General features: G+C 38.3%; 1 protein-coding gene across 1 annotated transcript in view; it reads left to right on the top strand.

The window, feature by feature from the left end:
- SPTA1 (spectrin alpha, erythrocytic 1) overlaps nt 1–20,573 on the top strand; it is a gene marked incomplete at both ends in the record, with an annotated part of 66,033 nt that extends 45,460 nt beyond the window's left edge. The window contains 19 exons of the mRNA XM_082663162.1: nt 328–465; nt 651–755; nt 1,806–2,014; nt 3,182–3,302; nt 3,901–4,022; nt 4,518–4,650; nt 5,162–5,260; nt 6,024–6,186; nt 6,792–6,868; nt 9,423–9,632; nt 11,986–12,282; nt 13,110–13,222; nt 14,351–14,395; nt 14,865–14,916; nt 17,313–17,500; nt 18,395–18,448; nt 18,833–18,979; nt 19,764–19,908; nt 20,448–20,573. Coding sequence (XP_082519288.1) covers nt 328–465; nt 651–755; nt 1,806–2,014; nt 3,182–3,302; nt 3,901–4,022; nt 4,518–4,650; nt 5,162–5,260; nt 6,024–6,186; nt 6,792–6,868; nt 9,423–9,632; nt 11,986–12,282; nt 13,110–13,222; nt 14,351–14,395; nt 14,865–14,916; nt 17,313–17,500; nt 18,395–18,448; nt 18,833–18,979; nt 19,764–19,908; nt 20,448–20,573 — 2,544 coding nt within the window. The remainder of the gene's footprint in view (nt 1–327; nt 466–650; nt 756–1,805; nt 2,015–3,181; nt 3,303–3,900; nt 4,023–4,517; nt 4,651–5,161; nt 5,261–6,023; nt 6,187–6,791; nt 6,869–9,422; nt 9,633–11,985; nt 12,283–13,109; nt 13,223–14,350; nt 14,396–14,864; nt 14,917–17,312; nt 17,501–18,394; nt 18,449–18,832; nt 18,980–19,763; nt 19,909–20,447) is intronic.
- Nucleotides 20,574–25,387: the final 4,814 nt, after the last annotated feature.

Here is a 25,387-nt window from a genome sequence, read left to right on the forward strand (position 1 = left end):
GTACCTTGACCTCCAAGAAAGCTTTAGACTTAATTCCTATGGGTTATCATGCTTGCCTTATATTTTCTATCCCTACTACCAAGAGCTTTGATATTTAGGCATCAGCCTCCGTAATCAGCCCATGACCCTTTATTCAAAATTTCTTCTAACACCTCCCGTTGCTTTCTCAGATTTAAACCAGCATAACTGATTTAAAATATCAATATATAAGATTCCAGTACTGGCAGATTTTGACTAGACCCTAACTCCAGAGCCTCCCTACATTATCCTTTCAAGTTGTCACAGGACCCTAGACACCATAATGACCACTCAATTTTGGGAGGCTAGGGTCAAGTAGAAGAGTTGGAGAAAAACTGGGACTACTTGTTTGAGAGAACAATTGACAAAGGACAGAAGCTCAACGAAGCTAGTCGCCAGCAGAGGTTCAACACAGGCATCCGGGACTTTGAGTTCTGGCTCTCAGAGGTAATTATACCTGGAAATGGTGTGGGCATGGGATCTTAATAAATACTTGTCAGATAAACAGACTTTTGCATGAACAATTTCCTTGACTCTTCTTGGGAAAAGTTGGGGGATGTATTTGCTAATCTAGGTCTCCTTAAAGACAGCTTGTGTCTGACAGCTTTATTTGTTTATCCTTCCATTCCCAGGCAGAGACACTGCTGTCCATGAAAGATCACGCCAGGGATTTGGCTTCGGCAGGAAACTTGCTAAAGAAGCATCAGCTATTGGAAACAGAGATGTTGGCCCGAAAGGTTAAGTAGTGTTGGAATCCCACTCCTCTGGCCAGAATGGAAATGTTTGTGACTTTTCTCTCTCCTGTCTTAGGAGTCCATTTGAGAACATAGGCTTGCAAAACTGAACTTAGTGTTCTCATCCATCAGTCATTATAATCAGGTCAAGTCCATGGGCTTCAGAGCCATTAACCTATTTTCATTAAATTATATTGAATAGATTCTAAGACTCCAAGAAGTAGATCCTAAAAATGATCTTGTTTACTTTTTAATGACCTATGTATATAAACTCACTCTCTTCCAAAGCTGAATATCTGATCTGGTCTTTGAGAGAAAATAGAATTTTATTTTACAGAACAACTGAAAAAAAAAATAGGGGACACATGCTGTGGAGTTGAACTATAAATACACTCTGAAAATTCTTTGGAGCATTCCAGTTGTATCCTAATATCAAGCATAGATGTGTCCTGAGAGCTGTAATAAACATTCAGACAGGTGTTCATTTCACACTGGAGCATTTTATATTATCGGTTTTATTGGGTAACACAGATACCCACAGAAAGGGCAAGAAGTCAAAGGCTTTCTAAGTTCAGTTTCAGGACTTGATGATATTCCCTGTGACATCACTAGACGGCAGACTTAGAATGCAAAGAGACACAGAAGGCTGTGTTCTGGGTGGGACCAGCCTAAGAATATTACCAATAGAGTAGCTTCTTCTTGAATATTTCAATCCATCAATCTATGTCATATTCTGCACTGTGAAAAGATAGTTCTGCGGAGACACAGCATTGTTCACCAAGGTCTTATTTTCCATATCGGGAGAGGAAGAAAATACAGGGGAAAACATCAGAAGGCCAAATGTATAGTTCGAATAATGTAGCCATGCTATCCATTATTGCCTCTGGTCTTGCCCTTATCCAAACTGAGTTAAAAGAGCATAAGGTCAAATTCATTATCTTCAAAAATGATCTATTTGACCCAGTCTTTGAACTTGAACTAGTAGTGGTTAAAGTCCAGGGTCTACTTAATACCTATACTATACTATTCACTGAGGACACTTGGGCTTTCTAGGATGCACTCAAGGACCTGAATACGTTGGCTGAAGATCTCATCTCCAGCGGGACTTTCAATACTGACCAGATTGTGGAGAAAAGGGATAATGTCAACGAGCGCTTCCTGAATGTCCAGAAATTGGCAGCTGAACACCATGAGGAACTGAAAGAGGCCTATGCCTTGTTCCAGTTCTTCCAGGACCTAGACAATGAAGAATTCTGGATAGAGTATGTACTGCCAGCTCACATTGCATGGCTAGTCCAAGAAAATAGATAATCCACCAAACATGTTCTTATTTGATGCTGAAATGAAATACATAGTTGCTTCTTGCAGTTCGCATTATTTCTTAATCATGTCTGCCTTAGCCTGAAATGAACATTGGTTTCAAATTTTTTCACTGTACGCAGGCAGAGGGAGACAGGCATGGAGGGAGTGGGGAGCAGTTCATATACATTCTGGGAGGAAAATTAAGAAACTGTATATATTTTTTTTGGAAAGAATGTGTAGTGCTCATTCTGAATGAGACAGCTGAGCATTTACAACTTACCAGACTGATGAGATCTTTGTCGTGATTCTTTCTGTATATTGTGTATCTATTGTAATACGCCACTGAACTTGACACTGGCATAAAATGTTACGTAGTACCTGCTATGGTATTATTGCTAATTCTACTTTTGTTATAAAAAATGTGATTGGAAAATCTTAGAAATTAAATTATTTGCCCTACTTCCACCCTGCCTCATCATGTTCCTCTTCTACAAACCTGCTGATTCTTACTTGTAATCAATGAATTAGAGGAAAAAAATGTGCATAGGGCAACTAGTAGGATATTTTTGAACCTTTTTAGAAATAGTAAGATGATATAATCTTGTCTACGATGTCTTTTACCATGCTTCATGGTGATATACAAACATTTTAGGCTCAGAACCTATCCAACGGCCATGATTCCTATAATGTCCCTCTTTATACCTATTTTACCTAAATTAGTTACTGATATTAATAGACAAAAATGACAAAGGTCATGTATGCATATATGTTTGTATATGTATATATGTAGGTGTGTGTGTCTCTAATTTTCACATTTTTTGAAAGAGAAACATTACTGTAAGTTATGGAGAATATGCACACATAGACAGGCAAAGGAAGTAATGGGAAGGCTGTTACGGCTATGCATACGGTAGAGATCAGTATGTTATTTTAACTTGTATTGCCATCAGTCAGATATTTTGCTGAAAGCCTCTGCCTCTAATTAACTTTGTGATTAATGACACCACCGTGTTCCAGAATTTACCCCCACCCCACCCCCAGCCAAACACACACTCTTAGAAAACCTTCATTTTAGGATGACCTCAGATGTCTAAAGTCTATATTTTTTGTTTTTTCCTTGGTCTTAGGGAGAAGTTGGTACGAGTGCGATCCCAGGATTATGGGAGGGATCTGCAGGGGGTTCAGAACTTACTGAAGAAGCACAAACGCCTAGAAGGGGAGTTGGTGGCACATGAACCCATCATCCAGGTAGGAATATGAAACCTGAAAAGACTGGGATAATCTAATAGTAGTCCATGTTATGGATAAATGGGTTGAGGCTACAAAAAGTGAAGGTGGCATGCCAAGGTCACATAGAGAGTTAGTCGTAGAGTTCACAAGTGTTCTCCACATTTTGTCTCCTATGAATAGAAGAATCTGCATGGAAACTCATGCTCTTCCATGGAAGGAGCACTTTTAGTCCAGGGCACAATTGCTGACAATTAGGTTACAGTTTGGGACATCTGGAAAATCTGTACCTGAGCTGAGCCATATGGAAAGAGGGCAGCCCTGAGTCTTGGCTTGGCAACAGGGTCACCCTGTGACCACGAATAATGCATAAAGAAAATCCTGGAAAGTAGCCTCATGCAAACGTCAAGGTATTTGTTCGAATACGTGGCAACGTTTAGCTTGCTAGATCTTACTGCAGCTTCCTTCATTCTCCCAGGATTGTCAGGACCACCTCGAGTACCTCCAGTATGTAAAAGAGCCAGAGGGTGTGAAGGGCTAGACACTTTTTGCCAGGAAACTGTGGATAAATGGGGAGAGGTTGCGGGGTAATGTGACATGGAGGGGGTGTGTTCTTCAGAATGTGCTGGATATGGCAGAGAGGCTGGGAGACAAGGCTGCCGTGGGGCGAGAGGAGATCCGGGAGAGGCTGGATCAGTTTGTTCAACACTGGGACCAGCTCAAAGAGTTGACCAAGGCTCGGTGAGTTGGGGCTATGAGGCCCAATTCTCTTCTTGGATTGCAGGTATTCGGTTGGTATGGAGAAGATATTTAAGTGCTTGCTCAGCATTTCTCCCCAGCTACCAATCTCTGTCTAATTTCTAAGTGCCTGCTCAAATGCCAAGTCTTCCATGAAGCTTTCCCCATGTACCCCAGGCAGAAATGACACTGCCTCTGTGTTCTGAATATACCTCTATTCTTGTGCTTACTTGCAGCTGCTGTCTTTTATCATTGTTGCCCTACATGTGTTATCCTTCATACCACGTTATCCCCCACATCCCTGTTTTACTTTATACATCTCCCCAGTTTTAACATTACATGCAGTGCTTAGTAATAAAAGAATGAAGGGATATTTTTCTCCCTTATAACCATATAGTCCTATAGCCAATTAAAATCTTACAAGATAGTTCCACTCTGCTACATTCCCACTGCTTACTAGTTTTTTCTTATCTATTGGGGTTTGCTTTCCTCTTACAGAGGGATTCGGTTGGGAGAGTCCCTAGAATACTTGGAATTCATGGCAAATGCTGAGGAGGAGGAAGCTTGGATCAGTGAAAAGGAAGCTATGGTTACCCAAGGGGATTCTGGAGACACTTTGGCTGCTACTCAGGTGAGTAACAGGCTGAATGGATCAATTTTCTTCTCTTTGAATCTTTTCTTAAGTAGTCAACATTTTCATCTGTAAAATTAGAATCTTTCTTCTGGTGGAAGAAGAAAACTTTCAGGTCAGTTCTTAGTATACGATGTTCTTGATACTTAATATTTTTCCACTAGATGGAATGTTTCCTAGAATTACGTAAATTTCAATGTGGGGAAATCCTTATGTACTACCTTGATCAACACTCATTCCCAAATCCAGAAAAGTCTAAGGTCACATGGTAAGTTAGAAACAATGTCACTTGTATTCCTTTGGCTCTTTTTCTGGTAAGATTGTCTTTCTGGCAAGTGAAGAGTTTGGGGAGAGGAATTTAGTGGAGCTATGCAGGAGTAAGGGGACACTCATCTAGTCTGCCAATTGAGTTGAATCATCCCTGGTGAATGGCATCAAAAGGAATCAGAATGTAAGTGGGATAGATTGTCTAGTCTTGGAAGTTTTGATTCTCACTGACTCATTTACACAGAGCTTGCTAAAGAAACTCGAAGCTTTGGAGAATGACTTCGCAGTCCATGAGATCCGAGTGCAAAATGTGTGTGCTCAAGGAGAAGACATCCTGAGCAAGGTGAACTGCGCTAGGGGTTCCGGGTCAAAACAGGATTTTCAAAAAGGGATTGGCCCAAATATAGAATCATGAGCAGTGCTAAAATCAAACATAGACCACTGATAATCTCTTCTAAGCTGGCTTTTTGTTATTTTTCAGTAAATAATTTTTTATTCAATTTCTGTTTTCTGGAAGTTTTGTTTTTCAAGTTCTTATAGGTACACTTTTTAGATTTTTAAAAAAATCATTTGTTGACACTCTTACTCTTATCCTCTGCAGAATACGGACTTTAAAAATATATTATACGTGACTTGCTTTGGTCATAGAGTATTTTAAGAATGTGAAGAAATTTCTTTGCATGCCTCTAGAGATGAGGACCCCACTGAAACCTCTTTGTAATTTGAGAACGATTGTTTTGTTTAACTGCCTGTTTTAACAGAGGCTCAGTGATCTAAATGCTGAATCCTAAAGAATACAAAAGAATGCTAAACAGAGATGACTCTGTACATTTGAGATGCTTATGCCAACTAAGAAGATCACACTTATATGGACAAACATGAGAAGATTGTCCAAATGCTGGGGTAGAAATAATCATCTGGGTGGAATAGATATTATTCTATTATAGGTGAATAATAGAATAATTTCACTAGATCTAGAAGAGAGTAGCTATATATTTGGAATGGGAGAGATGAGAGCTTTTTAATAATACTAAAGAATTCACATTTCTGGCCCTGGACACTCATCAGTATATCTGTCTCTCCTCCTTTTGACCTTGGTGTTACAGGAGGAAAGTCAGCATAAAGAGAAGATTTCTACCAAGATAGAGGCTCTAAAAGAAAAGACCCCTTCTCTGGCCAAGGCAATGGCTGCTTGGAAGTTACAACTGGAAGATGATTATGACTTTCAGCAGTTCAACTGGAAGGCTGATGTGGTTGAGGCCTGGATAGGTATGACGTGTGAGGGCCAGGGTCTTAGGTTTGAGAAACGCCAATAATTCCATTTATAGAATGGATCCTGGGGCTCTGTTGCTTACCATGGGAAGAAAGATGCTCCCTTCATTACTCACTCCTATCTCGCCTGGACACAATTACAATTACATTCACACACGTGCAAACACACACATGCCCCCCACACACACAAACACACAGAGACACATGCTGAGGGGATAACTAAGTACTATAATTCCAGAGAACATCTTTTTTTGGAAACTGGTGATTTCACATGTGATATTCAGCAAGATAGGGCCATGGCAAAACATTCTAGGCAATAAACTGTGTGTTTGATTTACTTATAATTTATCTCTAGTCTGCAGTTTTCCTTATGAAACATTCAAAAGTCCTCTTGGCTCCAGCTCTGTTTCAGTCAGTTTTATCCTGCATAAGTCTAGAAAAACAATTCACTGGACCCTACACCCCCCATATTCTAATGAATCATCTGTTTTGAGAGTCAGGAGGCTCTCTTGTGGCCTATAGTAAATATTCCTTTTCTCCTTACCACAGCTGGTACAAGACCAACTCTATTTCCCTTCTTATTAATTATCTTTGCTCTTCAGCTGAGAAAGAAACAAGCCTGAAGACCAATGGCAATGGTGCAGACCTCGCTGCCTTCCTCACTCTCCTGGCAAAGCAGGTGAGAGCAGGGTTGCCTTGTTGATAGATGCCCGTGAGGTCCAAGACCCATATCACACAGAAGCTTCACACAGGATTATTTCATTCCTAAATTTGTGGTTTTATTGTCTGTAGGACCTGTAATATTGTTCCCCTTTCCTTCGTGATAGAGATAATTTGCTAGTTTTCTCTCCCTCATCAGTCTTGCCAATAGGTGTTCATTTTTATTAGAGAACAAATTTTTGGCTATATAATTTTTCTCTGTTGTATCTTTGTACTATATTCCATTAATATCTTTTTATATCTTTATTATTTTTTAACTTCATTTCATATTACTTGATTTTTTTAAATTTAAAAAAAATTTTATTCACTCTTTTGGTGAATAGTCTTTGTACAATTGAAAAGAATGTGTATTTTGCAATAATTTATATTACCTATCAGATTTTGTTACTTATGTTATTTAAATATTTTATTTTATATATTTTAAAGCTAGGTTAAAAGTTGTGTTGACATTTAGAATTATGAAATAATCTTGATGAATTGATTCTTTTAATTATGAAAAGTTTCTCTTTCTCTCCAATAACACGTTTTTTAACACTTCTTAAATTTTTTTTCATATATTAGTATACGATACCAATTTTCTTTTGTTTACTATTGCAATGTATATCTATTTCCAACCCTTTAAAAAATGTTTCTATGCCTTTATATTTTTTGTTTTTGTTGTTGATTTGGTACATTTATAAATTGTAAAATGGTTACCACTGTAGCATTAGCTAACACCTTCATCCTGTGACATAATTACCATTTCTTTCTTAAGGTGAGAACATTTAAGATCTACTCTCTTAACAACTTTAAAGTACATAATACAGAAATATTAGCTATAATCACCATGCTGTGCATTAGCTCTCCAGCACTTGTTAATCTTATAAATGGAAGTTTGTTCCCTTTGACCAATTTCTCCCCATTTCCTTCACCTCCCAGCCCCTGGCAACCACCAATGTACTCTAAGTTTGGCTGTTTCTCTAAGTTTGGCTTTTTTAGATTCCACATGTAAGTAACATTATACAGTATTTGTCTTTCTCTCTGACACTTATTTCACTTAGCATAATGCCCTCAAGTTTCATCCAAGTTGTTGCACACAGCAAGATTTCCTTCTTCCTCCTGACTGAATAATATTCCATATGTGTATATCACATACCTTCTTTATCTATTGTTCTGTTGACAGGCACTTAGTTTGCTTCTGTATCTTGGTTACTGAGAATAATGTTGCAATGAACATAGAAGTGCAGAGTGTCTGTATGTCTTAGATGCATCTTTTATATATATAATATAGATGAGTTGATTTATTATCTATTGATGAATTTAATGGAGTAGTAAATCCATTTACATTTAAAGTAATTAATTCATGAGTTTTATTTAAAGCTATAATTTAACACCTCCCCTCCCCTATCCCCTATCCAACCCCACTTTTTTCAGTAATGATTCAAGATGTGATTTCAGTTTTCCTGAGGACTAGCCTTTTTCAGTTTGCTCTTAAACCTAGGGACTTTAGAGGTTTCAACTAAACCTCTTTCACTAAGTCTGCTCCTACTTGATGTGTCCTGATCACAGCACTGTGTGACTGCAGAAAATTCTTAGATTTTAGATTCTTTAGATTTTAGATTCTACATTCTTAGCTACTGTTTTCTGCTTGACTTCTAGGACTTGTGTTTAGAAATCTATAAATACCCTGATGGGGACATACAGGGAGATTATTGAGCCTCCTTTTCTGCAGCTCCCTTTTCATGATTTTCTTAAATCGTGGATGCCCCAGTTTCCCAGAACTCCAATTTTTGTCCCTTTAGTTCCATGAGATGATCAAAAGATCTGAACATCTGCTTCCTCCACTACCTCACCCTGTACAGCTTATACTTCAAAGGGGAAAGTGACAGAGAGTATTACTCTTAGTTTGCTACTATTTCCTTCTCCCTGGAATTTTGATCCCTCAAGTTATAGCTACCTGAGTTACATTCTGATCCCTTTCAAACAGCTGATTTTTTGTACTTTTATCCAGCATTAAAAGTTGTTCTCAAAGGGAGAATTGGTCAAATACATACCACCCTGTTAAAGCTGGAAGTGGAACATCCTGAATTTTGTGATTCTGATATCATTTGCATACACACATGCACACACACACGATCATTTGTATAACTGGCACCTGTATAAGGTCTTTTGTTAGTTTGCATACTCCCACAATGTCTAGTGCTAATTAGACTGCAAAATCTAATAAGTGATATAAAAGAGTCTTAGAATATGAGCCTTAAGAAGAATTTAGTTTTGATTTGGACTATCACATCACGCTCCAATACTCCCTTAATATTAATTTTGTACCTAATCTAAAATCCAATTTAAAACACTGGAATTTAACTATAATTCCAATCCCAAATGTTTACAAACGTCTCTAAGTCCTATTTCATTTTCCTTGGGCATCACTCTAAACTCTTGTATAGGTCCAATCTGGTGGAACCCAGGTATGAATGACCCCTTGGAATCTGCATTATTTTTCTGTTCACAGCTTCTCTATGGGTCTTTCTCAGGACACACTGCATGCCAGTCTGCAGAGCTTCCAGCAAGAAAGACTGTCTGAGATAACTGACCTGAAGGACCAACTGGTGGCTGCTGAGCACAGCCAGACTGAAGCCATTAAGGAGCGCCATGCTGCCCTGCTGAGGCTCTGGGAACAGCTGCTGGAAGCTTCTGAAGCCCACAGACAGGAATTGCTGAAAAAACAGCTGCCCCTACAGAAGGTAAAAAAAAAAAAAAAATGGTGAACCACCATCAGGCCTCAATTATCTGTACCTTAGCCATGAAATCCAGAAATAGATACTGGAAACCGTGTTTGAATACTATAGACATTTAAGTGAGTACATTGCAAAGAATCAGGAAGACATTCTTATGAGCAAGAAGTAATTCATTTTTTTAGATTGATAGGGAGTATTTTTTTGACTGATTTATCAGTTATCCATCTGACTTATGATGGAAGCCAGGTACATATAATGGAAACAGGTAGGTGAGACAAGGGATAGAAGATCTTACTGTATGGAAGAACTAATACTGGCATGTAGGAGTCAAGGTTGTCCTTGTCTTTTTTGCTAACTCAAATAAAAGGAATATTAGACAAGTATAACTTGTGTTCTCATCTTTCCTAGCTAGGGGACCTTGCATGTGTCACTTAACATTTCTGAACCTTGATTTCTCTATTTATAAAATAAGGTAATATCACCATCATAGCTATTTCTATGTTATTACTATTAAAAGAGATAATAGATCTGAAAATGCAATATAAACCACCATGTTCTATATGGATATAAGTTTTAAAATGTTTTTTCTAGTGGTGGCTGCTAAGGTATTGGATGTTGATGATAAAAATATTAATAGTAAAAGGAAGTCAAGATGGTCAGTGAAATTACTTAGTATTTCTAGACCATAAGAAGTATTGTACCTGGCAACAAGTTAAGGTAGGGAGTTACAGGAATCAGAAAACACACAAATACAAAATCAGATCCTTAATTAATTTCTACTCTATTGAAGGACATGGAACCTACAGAAATTAATCTTAAGTGAAAAGTTAAAGCAATTAATGGAAAACTGCATATTCATATCTATACACACACACACACACACACACACATATGTACATACACACATTCTACATAAGAAGATACTTCACATTCTAATTCTATTTTACTCAATTTTCAATCTGCAAAGAGTTTTATTTTATTTTATGATTTTAAAATCTTTGTAAAATATTCAGTTGATACATAATATTATGAAAACAATATGACATTATTTATAGGTTTTCATGTCCTTCTTGGGTAGAGGCAATATTAGTTTTCTCTGTGTTTGGTCTATTTTAGTGTATAGATTGCTGAAATGAATACAGAGAAGGTGTAATGGTGTAATACCTTTGCAATCTCCTTCCATTTGGGTCAATTTTCTCCTCTTTAACCCCTATGTTTGGAGATGAAAACTTATTTTCATATCTGTATAACATAACTCTCTTTGAAAGTACAATCTGCTGACCCAAAATATATGATGTATTTTATTTCAATTTTTGTTATAAATTTATTTATTTATTTACTTTTGGCTGCATTGGGTCTTCATTGCTGTGCACGGGCTTTCTCTAGTTGCGGTGAGTGGGGGCTACTCTTTGTTGTGGTGCACGGGCTTCTCATTGCGGTGCCTTCTCTTGTTGTGGAGCATGGGCTCTAGGTTCATGGGCTTCAGTAGTTGTGGCTCACAGGCTCTAGAGTGCAGGCTCAGTATCTGGGGCGCACAGGCTTAGTTGCTCTGCAGCATGTGGGATCTTCCCGGACCAGGGCTCAAACCTGTGTTCCCTGCATTGACAGGGAGGTTCTTAACCACCGAGCCAACAGGGAAGTCCCTATGTGATGTATTTTGTATCTAAAACTTTTCTATTACCTACTGTTTGGGAAAATCCATGCTATTTCTCTCATTTAGAAATTCAAAGTCATTCAGAGCATATGAATAACTCCAAAGAGTATTGCATGGATAGATTAGAGGGTAGGAAATGGGTTTAAGCAGGGGATTCAGGCATGAGATGAGCCTTGAACAAGGTTTAGAAGGAAGGTAGGATGAGTACTCAGTATATGCAAACAGACATCAAGGAAGTGTGGTCTGCAGAAGATCAGAGGAGAGAAAGAAGAAATGCCTATCCCACAAATTGATACTTTTTATTCAATCAATTATCCATTCATTCATTTAACAGTTATTTGTGCATGTTTACTATGTGCCAAGTAGACTTGGAACACAGACATCAGAACAAGAAATCATGAAATCTTATCATTGCAATCTACCCTTGCCACTTTTGGAATCTTATAGCTAATATAATCCTAGAAGTCATCCAACTTCATTTGTAAATGTTGGAAGAAGAAGAGAAAATGCTAGGATCAGAGCTTGTACCTTGAATTTACATGTCCATCCATCTGATCACATGGTCTCCATTGGTTTTAGTTCTGCCCTCTTAGAGTGTTGGCCCTGAAAATATTTGAAGACCGTCATTTTTTTTATCCTCAGTCTTGTTTTCTGCTGACGAGCTTTATCAGAAAAGATGGAGGTGTCTTTTTTTTTCCTCTCTAGGCCGAGGATCTATTCATGGAATTTGCACACAAGGCTTCAGCTTTCAACAACTGGTGTGAGAATGCTGAGGAGGACCTGTCAGAGCCTGTGCGCTGTATCTCACTGGATGCAATTCAGCAACTGAAGAAGGACCATGAGGACTTCTTGGCCTCCTTGACAAGGGCCCAAGGAGACTTCAACTATTTGCTAGAGCTAGACCAGCAGATTAAAGCCTTAAATGTGTCCTCTAGTCCCTATACGTGGTTAACAGTGGAGGTGCTAGAAAGGATCTGGAATCACCTATCTGACATCGTCAAGGTAGCTTGGGGCAGAGCAGAGAGTTCCTTTGGCTATAGTGAGCATGATCACTTGATATAATATCCAAGTTTGGGGACTTTTGAGAAAGAAAGGAACACTATTAATAATTATATTGGGACAGCAGTCATGCACTGAGACAATCTAAGAAAAAATTTGGAAATATGTTCACAACAGGCATAGCCCTACGCCCTATAGGTTAGAGTCTCAAGCATCTGGATGTTGAGTGGTGATTCAAGGAAGCAAGCACAAGCTCCAGGAGATGGCTCTAAAAATAGGTTATGAGAAGTTCATGAGGCTTGTATATATCTTTACAGTATATATACTCCAAGGCATTCTCTATTTTATACACATCTCCAAAAGTGCCTTTTTAATGTGTTTGTGTTTAATTTTTGTCTGTATATAGTAATGCTCATTACTGAAGCTATGGAAAGTATTTTAAAAGTTTACGAAGAAAAATTTCACTATAAAATCACCAATTTCATTTGGCAACTCATTATCTTTTCCTTTAAAGCTACGTTTATGTTCATTTAAATGAAATTTCAACTGGAAAAAATTTGAGTTGAAGAAAGATTTGCCTTTGTTACTAGTTTATTTGTTACTGGGCTTGGTAACACCTGTAAGTACTTATGGGAAGTTGCATAAGCTTCTTTCACATTTCTGAGATGAGAAGAGATGGACTGGAAGAAAAGAAAGCACACAGGCAATAGTATTGGAAGATAGGTGAGATTTGGAAGAGGGAAGATGTGCAGGTGAGACTCAGAAACAGTTATTTTATTCAAAGAAAGGCCTGCAATGTGCACATTACTATCTGTGATTTGGGGTTTTAGGAAAGGGAGCAGGAGCTGGAAAAGGAAGAGTCAAGACAGGTCAAGAACTTTGAGATGTGCCAAGAATTTGAACAGAATGCCAGTGCCTTCCTTGATTGGATCGTGCAGACCAGGTGTGCTGTTATACCCCCAAATTCATGATCCCTATACTATACTTTCCATTTACTATAGGGATGAAATACATAACTGAGGGAAGGAAGGGGAACTCTTACAGTATTTATGCTGTCCTAAAATCACCATATCCTGTCTGTGCTTTGTATTTGGAATCGAATGTACTCTAAATCAATCATTGCAAAATTGAGAAATGAGAATTTCATCTCGTTGCCCATTCTGTATTCTCTCCTTGATACTTTTTTTCCCTCTCGCCTATAATTACAGTCCAAAAATAGTAACAGTCCCTTATGTTTGCCTTCCCCTTTGTACTTTACAAAGTATTTCTATGATCCGTTATCTCAACTTTCAGAGCAACCTTGAAAATTGTACAGAGCTGATCCTATTACCACTGTTTCCAAATGTGGAAAGAAGTTCAGTAGATAAATTGACTTGATCAAGGTCACATATGTATTTATTGGCACAACCAGAGCAGAGTACACTGTGAATACTTCATAGGAAATTATTATGTTGCTTGACTACTAAAACAGTGAAGAGAATCAAGAGAGATAATATATGCTAATTGCTTTTATTAAATGCAAAATGTTCTATACATGAAAATAACATTTGTCACATCTTCTGGGGCAAATGGCTTGGAAAAGAGGAGACTTAGAGGGTATAATAAATGAGTAAATGGTCAAAGGTGGTAGACTATATTCAGCAGGTGGGTCAGCATTATGGAGTTAAAGTGTTGTTTTAGGCAATCCATGCTACTGTTCCTACAAACCCATTGACAAGGATAAGTCAGAAAATGAACAAAAAGAAATTCTGTATCATGGCTAAATAAAACATCTGACGGAAGGCAGAGGATATACAGCTCACCCTCCTCTGCCTCTGGTTTTGGTCCCTCCTCCCCTGGCAGCAGGTGCCCAACACTGAGCATATCACCTGACACCTGAACCCTTCATCCTAAAGTAAAGAGATGCACAGAAGGCTCTGAGCTTCTCAGTGTGGGGGACATTTTGGGGACAGTGGCTGGAACAGGTTCATACTTTCTAGGTACAAAGAATTTAGAATGTATCATAAATCTGAAGAAAGAAGATCATTTAAGTAAACCATGTTAACATGTGATTTCACTTTTCTCTCTTCTGATTCCTGATCTGGACCTCCATATCCAGGGATTACTTTCTGGATGGGTCAGTATTTTATGTTATCATGTTTGTTTTGTTGTATCATTCTGAAAGAATTAGTTAAGGAGGCCTTACTACTAAAGCTTCTTCATCCCATTGCAATCTGATGGTCCCTAAGTAAAATGTGGGGTAAGAAAGAGAAGCAAAGTGTATATCATTCTGGCCCTACACCCCACTAGGTGAAGTCTTGCCTACATTAGGTTAAGGGTATATTTGAGAATAATAACTAGGAGGGAAGTATGGAAGCTTTCTCGTAGGCAGAGAAGAACTGGGAGAGCCTTACTTCCCTTTTCATTTGTTTCCAATAAACAGAGAGGGTTTGGTCTTGTGAAAATTTGGCATTGTGAAAATTCATTTCAGAAAAGCTATATAACTTGGAAGAACTATAGAAGTGTAGGGGTTTTGAGTTGGTCTGTTTGTGTAAAATACTGACCTCTGATATTATAAGTAATGTATTCCTCTGGTTCTTAACTAGATCTTTGCTGAAAGAAACAGGAACTCTAGAATCCCAGCTGGAAGCAAATAAAGTAAGTAATGTTCATTCATTAGCTCTAAACATTGCTGGAATTACAAAGAGTGCAAGGAAAACTACTCAAAGGAAACTGGTGATTCTTTTAGGTAAGTCCCCTGGCCCAAAAGTCAAAAGCCTAAGTCTCTGGTGTCAACCCTGCCAACAATTTGCATTCTAACCTTTGGCCACCACTTCATGGACATAGATGTCAGTTTGCTTAAATCTCAACTTCAATTTCTGTATCTATACAATGGAGTCAATAATAGCTACATTATAGACTTACTCTAATGATTAAGTAAGGGAACAAATGCAAAAGCTCCTGGCATACAACTTGTAACATTGACAAATTTCTGTTATTATTTGATGTGGTAAGAAAATAAAGTTGAATCTAGATGATCTCTTAATAATTGAGTGAAGCAGTGGGCTACACCTCCTAGAGAAATGGAAATAAAAACAAAAATAAACAAATGGGACCTAATGAAACTTCAAAGCTTTTGCACAGCAAAGGAAACCATAAACAAGACGAAAAGACAACTCTCAGAATGGGGGGAAATATTTGCAAATGAAGCAACTGACAAAGGATTAATCTCCAAAACATACAAGCAACTCATGCAGCTCAATATCAAAAAAACAAACAACCCAATCCAAAAATGGGCAGAAGACCTAAATAGACATTTCTCCAAAGAAGATATACAGATTGACAACAAACACATGAAAGAATGCTCAACATCATTAATCATTAGAGAAATGCAAATCAAAACTACAATGAGATATCATCTCACACCAGTCAGAATGGCCATCATCAAAAAATCTAGAAACAATAAATGCTGGAGAGAGTGTGGAGAAAAGGGCACCCTCTTGCACTGTTGGTGGGAATGTAAATTGATACAGCCACTATGGAAAACAGTATGGAGGTTCTTTAAAAAACTACAAATAGAACTACCATATGACCCAGCAATCCCACTACTGGGCATATACCCTGAGAAAACCATAATTCAAAGAGTCATGTACCAAAATGTTCATTGCAGCTCTATTTACAATAGCCAGGACATGGAAGCAACCTAAGTGTCCATCAACAGACGAATGGATATAGAAGATGTGGCACATATATACAATGGAATATTACTCAGCCATAAAGAGGAACGAAACTGAGTTTAGGTAGTGAGGTGGATGGACCTAGAGTCTGTCATACAGAGTGAAGTAAGTCAGAAAGAGAAAAACAAATACCATATGCTAACACATATATATGGAATCTAAAAAAAAAAAAAGAAAGAAAGAAAATGGTCAGAAGAACCTAGGGGCAAGACGGGAATAAAGATGCAGACCTACTAGAGAATGGACTTGAGGATATGGGGAGGGCGAAGGGTAAGCTGGTACAAAGTGAGAGAGTGGCATGGACATATATACACTACCAAATGTAAAATAGGTAGCTAGTGGGAAGCAGCTGCATAGCACAGGGACATCAGCTCAGTGCTTTGTGACCACCTAGAGGGGTGGGATAGGGAGAGTGGGAGGGAAGGAAATGCAAGAGGGAAAAGATATGGGGACATATGTAAATGTATAACTGATTCACTTTGTTACAATGCAGAAACTGACACACCATTGTAAAGCAATTATACTCTAATAAAGATGTTTAAAAAAATAAAATAAAATGGTCAAAAAAAAAGCAGTTGGCTAGAACAGTGTTTTTAACCTTAACCTTATTTTCTTTCCCCCCCCACCAGAATAAAAATTTAACTAATTAAATCTAATTTATCCCTAATGAGAGAACTTTATGCTAAAAAGATGTCAGACAGGATTGATTTTTGGAGGGCCACAAACCATTGTAATATCTAATATGTTTTCACAACTAACCCCCTCATCACAACCAATTCACTCCTCCCCTCTTTAGGAAAAGACATTCCCCTGTTCAGAAAACATGACCTAAATGTAGATGTTTGGCATATAATATGCCTGAATGACAGAAGAGTCTTGTGGAAGTCTGTCCAAGCCAATGAAGGAGACTGAAGTGTGAACACTGGGAAGTTTAAGTGGACCTCAGAGCTCAACCACAATCAATAGTGCAAATAATTCATGATGCAAATCACTGGGAGCATGGATCCTGGAAATCCTACCCTTCTTTATCTGCAGTATATAACTGTTGACACTTAGATTTATCTATTACAGATTACCAGAATGATAGAAGTCATGTCATTTAACCTTTCTACCACTTTATAAATGAGGAATACAAATATAAGTGAGGTGGTTTTCCTGAGTAGTTCATTGTTTACAGAGGACAGGAAATTTCCTGAAGATAATTGAAAAGGAGAAATGAAGGGAAGTCTAAACTTATCAGCTTCTTACCTTCTGTATCATCCCTAGGTTTGGATCTGGTACCCTGGGTGACTGCCTCTCTTCTTTGTCTTTTTCCAGAGGAAGCAGAAGGAGATCCAGGCAATGAAGCGTAAGCTGACCAAGATTGAGGACCTGGGGGAAAACTTAGAAGAGGCTCTGGTCCTGGACATTAAATACAGCACCATTGGGCTGGCTCAGCAGTGGGACCAGCTCTACCAGCTTGGGATGAGAAGGCAGCACAGTCTGGAAGAACAGATCCAAGCCAGGTATTGAGAACCCATGGCCAGGGCTGGGCAAGGGTGTGGGTGGTGTTAGGTATTAGAAACTTAGCTCCAAGAACTAAAGTTTGGGGTACTGTATACAGGAGTTGCTTCAGCGATAGTACACTCACTATCCCCAGAACCGATATTCTCTCTCTTTACTGACCCACAGAATGACTATTTCTCTTTTTATAGGAGGCTATTATAAACTGGGACACAGTGCTCCCAAACCCCTGTGTCTACTCACCATCCATTTCTCTGAGTCTATTCACCATCTATGACCTCTTCAGAAAGCATTCCCTTTTGTAAAATTCCCACCGAAATGTCTAAAATGAAATAAATATTCAAAGTATAGAGCAGAAAAGAAAATTTTCATTTTTTTTCTAAATAAATTAATTATATCAGAGCAACCTTTGTTCTCCATAGCTTTTTTGGCAGCATTAGTTATCTGGATCAGAGATTGGCAAACTTTTTCTGTAAAGATCTTGATAATAAGTATCATACAATTTGTGAGACATATAGCCTCTGGTTTAACTACTCAACCCTGCTGCTGTGAAGAGAAAACATCTATTGATAATTCATAAATGAATGAGCATGGACATGTTCCAGTAAAATTTTATTTATGGACACTGAAATTTGAGTTTCTCACCATTTTTAATGTTTAAGGAAACAGACTTCTTCTTTTGATTATTTGTAATCATGTAAAAACCATTCTCAGTTCATTGACTATACAAAAGTGAGTGACTGACTGGATTTGGCCCATGGATCATAGTTTGCCAACCCCTGAACTAGATCACTTGACTAGCATAATAGTCACTAAAATTCCTCTCTTATTTTTATGGCATGTCTTTTTATATTTCTCTGTTTATTTCATGGGTTAATTTTTGTTTTTCCTTTCAGAGACATCACTGGTCTGAGTGAGGAGACACTACAGGAGTTTGAAACAGCCTTCAGGTGAGTATAACTTCATAGTTGATTGGTTCTTTGTTTTCCAGACAATCAGAATGAATTTCCAAGGAACTATTATTTTTTCCCTCAGTGTGATTTAGTAGGATCTTAAATGAAGATGTAGATATGTTATTTAGCTTCAAGTCTTGGCTTTTAGTATGTCTATGGGATTCCTTGATTTTAGGAAATACTTTTACTTTATGTTCAACATTTTATTCATTTCCCTCCATCCATTAGGTTTTAAAAAAAAGTGTGGAACACAGGCAAGCTCTCCACTCAACTGATAAACTTATGGAATGTTACTAAAGCCCCAACTAGCACAAAAATAACTATTCTTTTCTTTTTTAATCTGATTCCTATTGAACTTGATAAAATGTTTTTATTCTTTAGGCACTTTGATGAGAATTTGACAGGTCGCTTAAGTCACAAAGATTTCCGGTCCTGCCTGAGAGGGCTCAATTACTACTTGCCCATGGTGGAGGAAGGTGAACCTGAGCCCAAGTTTGAGAAATTCCTGGATGCTGTTGATCCAGGGAGGTAGGAGGAAAACCAAGGGCCAGACCATAGCAGAGAATGAGGCTTGGTGGGGGGGGGCGGGCAAGCACAGAAAGTAAAATCCATAAAATATGAAATTAATTCATCTTGAGAGTAGGAATATACAGACTACCATAAATGAATTGAGCAGCTTTTGGTGCCCTTTTAGGATTATCTCAGAAGTTCATGGCACTAACTCCAACTCAGGCACCAGCTCTGCAATTTGTTCAATTCCTGGTTTATGTTTGATCTAGGAATTTCAGCTGGTTCTGAGAAAGGAACTTGAGAGAATAATTCCTTCCCTTGTGTAAGATCTTAACGAGACATGGATTATTCAAAGGCCAGCTCCTGCGGATGGGGTTGTTGTGTGCTTGTGAGGGTGGGACAGAGTCATAGAGGGATTACGTTATTATTAGAGACCAATTCTTTCTTATACCAAGGACCAAAGAAGATCAGAAATAGAGGTCTTCAACTCAACTTGAAGAGCTTGAGATACGTAGAGACTGGTGCTAGTGGAAAATCCCCAAATTCTACCTAGAGAGTCAGGCTGACTGACCCATGTGGAAACAGAGACTAGAACTTAGGAAACTGTTTATTTGGCTGTAAGGGCATGAGGATGTGGGTCAAATAGAGATCATAGCCCCATAGTCTCAGAGAGCTGAGATGGGACAGACACTTGGAGAATCCAGCTTCTCTCTGTCTCTGAGACACTGAGTAGGATGAGAAACGGATCTGCCTTCCTCTTTGTCTTGAGAGGGGACAATTCCTGATCTATTTCTCCCAACAGAAAGGGCTATATCTCACAAACCGACTATACCGACTTCCTGATCGTCAAGGAGTCAGAGAACATCAAGTCCAGCGATGAACTAGAGGATGCTTTCCAAGCCCTGGCAGAGGGCAAGGCCTATATTACCAAAGAGGACATGAAGCAGGTCAGATTCCAGTTTGCATCCACTCTCATTACACTCTCATCATAATCAACATTTTGCTCATCTCAGGCTTGGCTGCCTACTTACCATAGGCAACCACATTCCCCTCCCCAACTTTTTCTCAGATAGTGTTATGCACTGGATATCATTTGCTTTGATCACTCATGTTGTCTTGACACAACTCAAAAACCTACAGTCAACCTCTAACGACTATCAGTGTCAATCCCAAACATGCTACTTGGTTTTTAAGGCTATTTATTTATCCTGTTTATTTAATAAGCCAAATTTAGAGAATGGTGTAAATAGTGCAGTCAGAGTGAGATGGGACTCTTTGGATAAGAACTAAGTTGAAGAGATGAGTTGGTCTTATTCATGAGAAATTATAGATTTCTTTCTATAAGAAAAGCACGTGATAGGACCAGGACTGGCTTCTTCTTCCAAAGTCTCTCCACTTCCTGAGTTTAGGGCATATTAGAAGCCCCAAATAGCCAGCTATTTTTAATCCTTATTACTGTATTTCTTTTTTTTTTTTTATGTTTCAGGCCCTAACCCCAGAACAAGTGTCATTCTGTGCCTCACATATGCAGCAATACATGGACCCACGGGGCCGAAGCCAGCCTGCTGGCTATGATTATGTTGGCTTCATCAGTTCCTACTTTGGCAAGTGATAAGCAGCTATTCCTGGGTCAGAGAATCTTGATGTTGTGGGAAGTATTGGGGGATGAAGGAGACAGGCGAGTACAGAGGGTGGAAAGATAGTCGTGTGTGTGTGTGTGTGTGTGTGTGTGTGTGTGTTTTACATTTATTGCAGGACCTGAAAAAATTCTTGGGCTTGGTAGATAAAGGCATTAACAAAATTGGAGGAGAGGAGGCCATGGGTTTATTTTATATGCAACTAGTCACTGCTGAGTGGTATTAAACAAGGTCTCTATTTTTCGTTTGTTGAGTTCTACCTATCCTTATTATTTTGTGTTTTTTCTGATTATAGAATAAAGTATTTCCTTTAAAAAAACGTTTTTTAAAGTTCTTTTTGATAGAACAATATGAAGTAAAATGTTCCTGACTCAATTGGGTTTCTATATTTCTGAGAATTGTACTGTCATCTAAATATAGGCAGCTAATTACACTGTAAATAAATGCTTGGGTGCAGTAGATACATAAGATCCAAAATAAACTACAAACAGTGTTTCTTGAGCTTGAAATGTGTTTAAATTCTTACATTTGAAAATGGAGATATTTGATATTCTGGGAAACCCCAATATTTTAGTCTATAAAATGGAATCATACAGAGAAGACCAGCACAGCACACATTTTCTTCTCAATCTGTCCATTTTTCATACTTCCCCATTAGAGTGAATGTTATTACTCTCAGAACAGCAAAATATGGGCATGGCAGGTCTTCTTTTTGTCCTGTATGTCCCTGAATTTTCTCCAAACTTTTAATGTGATAAAAAGAATCTTTGTTTTGATTTACTTTTATCTCCTATTATTGTTAAGAGTCAGTAGAATTTTTATAGAATTAAGGAAAAAAACAAATGACCCAATTTTGTTCCTATTTATGGCTGAGTAATACTCCTTTATATATATATATGTACCACATCTTCTTTATCCAGCCATCTTTTGATGGATATTTAGGTTGCTTCCACGGAGTGAAGTAAGTCAGAAAGAGAAAAACAAAGATCGTATATTAACGCATATATGTGGAATCTAGAAAAATGGTACAGATGAACCTATTTGCAGGGCAGGAATAGAGACACAGACGTAGAGAACGGACATGTGGACACAGAGGGGGAAGGGGAGGGTGGGATGAATTAGGAGATTAGGTTTGACATAAATACACTACCACGTGTAAAATAGATAGCTAGTGGGAACCTGCTGTATAGCACAGGGAGCTCGGCTCGGTGCTCTGTGGTGAGCTAGAAGAGTGGGATGTGGGGGAAGGAAGTCCAAGAGGGAGGGGATATAGGTATACATATAGCCGAATCACTTTATTGTACAGCAGAAACTAACACAGCATTGGAAAGCAATTATACTCTAATAATAATAATAAAAAGCTCAAAAAGAAAAAAGAAAAGAAAAGAAAAAAAACAAGAGGTGGTGCTATTTCCAAATAATTTCCAGACCAGGTTTGATCTGAACAGGTTTGAATGCTGACATTCTGTTCTGACTTGTAAAAATTTATGCTGTCATTTGCTTGTGAGAAGACTTAGTTCATTTCTTTGCTCAGTATGAAACTGCCTAGCTGTTTTTGTATCCTGCAGGAACAGTCTCCACCTCCCAATCCATGTATATTGCCACTTGGTTACCATTTCAAGTCTCAATCCCATTCTTTGTATAGAAATTAGTCCTTGCTAAGGGACAAATCCTGTCACAGGAGCCATTTAAAGAAATGTTGGTTAAAACTATAAAGCTGTCTTTGCTGCTAATAATGTATAAGTGTTTCTAGTGATTTTTGCTTAAACGATTGGGTACTATGAAGTATGACAATAAAAAAAGTATTTCAAAAAATGTTCATAAATGTCTAAATTGTGTTACCAAATTATGAGTTACCAAATATGATTACAGTTGAAAATATTCATAGCCCAGTAGGCCATCAAAAATCAGTATCATTTAATATCACACTGCCCGAATACGGAAAATCTAAAAAATGTATGTTTGTAATAACCAAAGGCAGAGGTGACTATGGTTTTATTCTTCTCCTGAACCCTGCCAAGTATCTGTAAATCCTAAATCAGATTATTAGACATGTGGTGAGTCTTTAAGGCAAAGGACCAGTAGTACCATCTCATAAAAAGAGATTAATAATATAGAAGCTAAAGAAGATAGTATTTATCTAAAGAATCAACAGAAATTCCCCAAGAAGATGGTACTGTTAGAATTACATACAGCATCTTCTGAAATCAGATTCTGACCACCTATGCACTCAAGCAAAAAATGGTAATATGGGAATTATCATACATAATTGTGGACTATAAATATTCAATTTATAATATTATAACAATTAGAACTTGTATCAAATTTTCCTCTTGATCTCAGGGTTAAGTTCCTCATATTTCAAACGGATCTTTTCTTGACCTTCTGTTTACTTACTTTGAACTGGAATCCCTGCTGCTCCTTGGTAACTCTCTTCTTTACAATTTATAGAGGGGAGCCTGCCTCTGGGACCCAGCCCTGTGGCTACATTCTTGATTTTTCTTTTATGATTCCTACTGCTTGGTTGGGACCCAAATACTATTCCACTCTTAACAGAACTCTCTCTTTTACATTTTATGGGCTTCCCTGATGCTAAACATTTGCCTGGAAGCCATCTGATTCTTTTTTCCTATAGCCTGATCCATTTCCCAGTACCTACTCTTCTCGGGTCTCTGGATCTAGGTCCATCTTCCTACACTCTCCAGTCAGACACTGTGCCAGGTAACAGCACTTTACTCTTTGGCTGGTTATATCATGAAATATAAGATGCTGGACACTGCCGGCGCTGGCTTCTGCCAGCATGAACTGGGTAACAAATATGTCAGGCTAAAGTGATACTGCCTAGAAACTCCAAATAATAAAATATGGTCATATTGGGTGTTTCATGTATGGCCGACTCTGTTCTAAAGATTTTATCTTAATCATCACAAAAAGGCCTACAAAATAGATACTGTTAAAATTTCATTTTGCCATTGAGAATGGAGGCACAGAAATGTTAATAAACTTCCTCTAGATCACACATCTAAAAAGTGGCAAAGCTAGGCTTTAAACTCAGGAAATCTGACTCCAGAGCTTTATGGAATTAATTGTCTCTTTAAAGAACCATGAGTTGGCGCTTCCCTGGTGGCGCAGTTGTTGAGGGTCCGCCTGCCGATGCAGGGGACACGGGTTCGTGCGCCGGTCCGGGAAGATCCCACATGCCCCGGAGCGGCTGGGCCCGTGAGCCATGGCCGCTGAGCCTGCGCGTCCGGAGACTGTGCTCCGCAACGGGAGAGGCCACAGCGATGAGAGGCCCGCGTACCGCAAAAAAAAAAAAAAAAAAAGAACCATGAGTTGGGCATATGTGGTCATGTTCACATCAGAGGGACCTCTGCTTTGCTATGTGTATATGTGTGTATATACTTGGGAGGAGGATTTGTTCTTTTTAAGCACATGGCCATATTTGTGATCAAGGGAGGGAATTTGAATCACCTAGGCACATTTTGTAAACTATTCCTGCCTGTCACCTCAGATCAATTGTGCCAAGGTCTATGGAGATGGCTCCCACGAACATATACTGAAAGATACCTCACGTGATTTAATACCCTTTCATACTTAAGACTACCACATTTGAAAGGTAGATTGACCTTTGAGTATTACACAGCAAGTTTTAGAACATCTTTACCCATCATTGCTGAGTGTGCATTTAGGGAATGTTATGCTAGATGAACTGAATACATTTTGGAAATGAATTTGCTCAAATACCTCAATGCAATGAGGAGATTACTTCCAGACCTAGTGAAAAGGAGCCTAGAGTACATGGCTTTTCTCCCCTAACCCAAGTCCTTTCTGCCATTTAACTAAATCTCCTACTTCTCTACAACCTATTCTCTTCTCTTGGACTAGCTTTCTTCCTGCCAAATTTGATTTCCACTGAATTCTCCCTAGAGGATGTGTTTCTTCCCTGAGAGCATGGAAAATTATGGATTCCTATCTGAAAAACATTCCCCCAATGTAAGTTCTTTCCTCTCTCTTAAGTCTTGTCCCACTTTTAACTCATTGAAGAATCACACGAGTCCTACATTTTCAGAATCTCTTATGTTTCCATTTCTTTCAGTTTCCAATACCTCTATCCTTGTTCAGGTCTTTTTGCTTTTCTTTAAATGATGGCAATGGATTTCTTACTGATCTTCTTGGCTCTGTTTTCTGCTTGCTGAGATTTATCATCCTCTCTGCTGCTGGATTAATCTTCCTAAATCACTTCCCAGATTCAACTCCACTCTCTGCTCAAAGGTATACTGTGTCCTATCTTCCACTACCAAAAGCATCAAGTCTGAAGCAAGGTATTCACAATGCTCTCCTCAAAGAAATCTTAACCCAAGTTAACTTCACCCATCATTTGTGAGATATTTTTGTCCCTCTGGACAACTCACCACACTGTAATAAGCCTATATTGTCTTGCCACTGAGACTGTAGTTATTCTGTTCTGTCTTCTTAGAATATATGTACTTTATTTCCACTTACTGCATTCAAAATTTACTCATTCTTTAGGAACAAGTTCAAGTACTACCTTAGATATGAAATCTGCTCTGATCCTCTACCGAGAATAACCTCTCCCTAAACTAAAAGCCAGTATCACTTTGCTTAGCACATTATTAATAGTAGCAGCTGACATTTATTGGAAGATTATTATGATCCAGTTATTGCACTAAATTATTTGCACGTATGACCCTGTTTAGTCAGGAACACAAAACTATGAAGTTACAACCATTTTACAGGTGAGGACTTTGAAGCTGAGAAAGATTAAATA

This window comes from Grampus griseus (assembly GCF_964374135.1).
Source record: "Grampus griseus genome assembly, chromosome: 1".
NCBI classification, from domain to species: domain Eukaryota; kingdom Metazoa; phylum Chordata; class Mammalia; order Artiodactyla; family Delphinidae; genus Grampus; species Grampus griseus.